The sequence below is a fragment of the Hibiscus syriacus genome, unplaced genomic scaffold (assembly GCF_006381635.1).
Source record: "Hibiscus syriacus cultivar Baekdansim isolate YM2019G1 unplaced genomic scaffold, ASM638163v2 tig00004004_pilon, whole genome shotgun sequence".
In the NCBI taxonomy this organism is placed as follows: domain Eukaryota; kingdom Viridiplantae; phylum Streptophyta; class Magnoliopsida; order Malvales; family Malvaceae; genus Hibiscus; species Hibiscus syriacus.
Genome location: NW_024061991.1, coordinates 359172 through 360635, shown reverse-complemented (window position 1 = coordinate 360635; position 1464 = coordinate 359172). Strand labels below are relative to the sequence as shown.

At 39.7% G+C, this 1464-nt stretch overlaps 1 protein-coding gene across 1 annotated transcript; it reads right to left on the bottom strand.

The window, feature by feature from the left end:
* Positions 1-517: 517 nt before the first annotated feature.
* On the bottom strand, positions 518-1064 carry LOC120185706 (indole-3-acetic acid-induced protein ARG7-like). Its single transcript, XM_039189856.1, has one exon. It carries the CDS (start codon positions 988-990, stop codon positions 538-540), a length of 453 nt encoding a protein of 150 aa, XP_039045787.1. The 5' UTR covers positions 991-1064; the 3' UTR covers positions 518-537.
* Between the last annotated feature and the right edge of the window lie 400 nt (positions 1065-1464).

Genomic DNA, 1464 nt, shown 5'->3' with positions numbered 1-1464 from the left:
CAAATATATATATATATATATATATATATATATATATATTAAATGGACGGTCTAAGAATGGGATTAAATATCATTGATCCAATGTGTCTACAATTCGTCCTCCTTCAATCCATAAATTACAGAATTTACAGCAGGGATGTTTTAATTAACAACAATCACTCTAATTGTCAGAAAGTCTTCCACCTTTACCTTTCCCCGTTACTCTTATTCGAACCCGGGACGACTCGGTGGATAACTCACCCGCCTTTTCTGCCATCTCCATGCATCCTCCCCATAACCGGAGCTCAATATACATTGGCCGACGCCTTTTACACACCCAATTTTCGGGAAAGTACAAAAAATACAAGTAAAAACCAACTAACTTACCTTTTTTCCAACGGTAAGTAAAAACCCATGAATTAGTAAAACTTCCCCTACTCGATGGTTTCAGCAGTGTGTCATGATTAAATACTCGGTTGAGCTAACTCGGACCTGAGTAAAAGCCCGGGTAAGAGAATCAAAGCTTCTCCTTGTTCTCTTTTTCAACTGTTTGTTTATTTACCATATTGTTTTCTCAGAGAACCCATGAAGTAACGGTCGAGATTCGGTCCACAAATCAAGCTTACTCTTCATCCCCACGAGGCAGTTGCCTTTAAAGTCCTCAATGTTGAGGAACTTGGCGGAATGACCCGACTCCGACCGGGAAATAACCCGGATCACTTCTTCGAAAAAGCTCTCGTCGCAAGGGATCGCCAATGGGCCCCCGTTACTGAATCCGTACGCTTCCTCGGCTTGGGTAAGGAGTTTCTTAAAGATGGGATGGTTCAGGTACGTTGCGCGCACAACGAATCTCCTGCAACTCGTCCCCACGCAGACAGCCACGTGTCCCGACGGGACATCGGACGGGATTCGGCTGGCCGACATGCGAGCCTTGTTCCTCCACCGCCGCATCATTTGTTGGAGCCTCACAATGTGTCGAATTTTGCTCCATTTTCCAAGTCCAGTCGTCATTTTTTTCCGGCGTACTACTACGCAGAGAATATTGAAGCCTTTGCTTTCCTCTTCCTCGTTGGGCTTTTGCTTTGAGCGGCTCAGAAGAATTAGAACTTCAGAAGGGAATTTAAGAATCTGGGAGGGATAATGATTTTATAAAATGAAGGATATGAAAGTGCCCATAAAGTTTGTGTTATTTACACTGCTGTCTCTGCAGCTGACGAAGCATATAAATACCAAAAATGTCTTTTGAATAGGATAGATAAATAGATATTTAGATTTTATTTTCATAAATTTCAGTAATTTCAGTGGTTAAATGATTTATTTTATTTTTTGTGATCTTAGATTTGAGCATCAGAAATATAAAAGATACGAGTGTTCAATGTCAAAAAGTTAAAAGTAATATTTGAACATATATTACCATGTACTTATAAATTTAAAAGGATTTATTTTTATTTGTGGAGATGGATGTCATGTAATCTTTAATGAAAA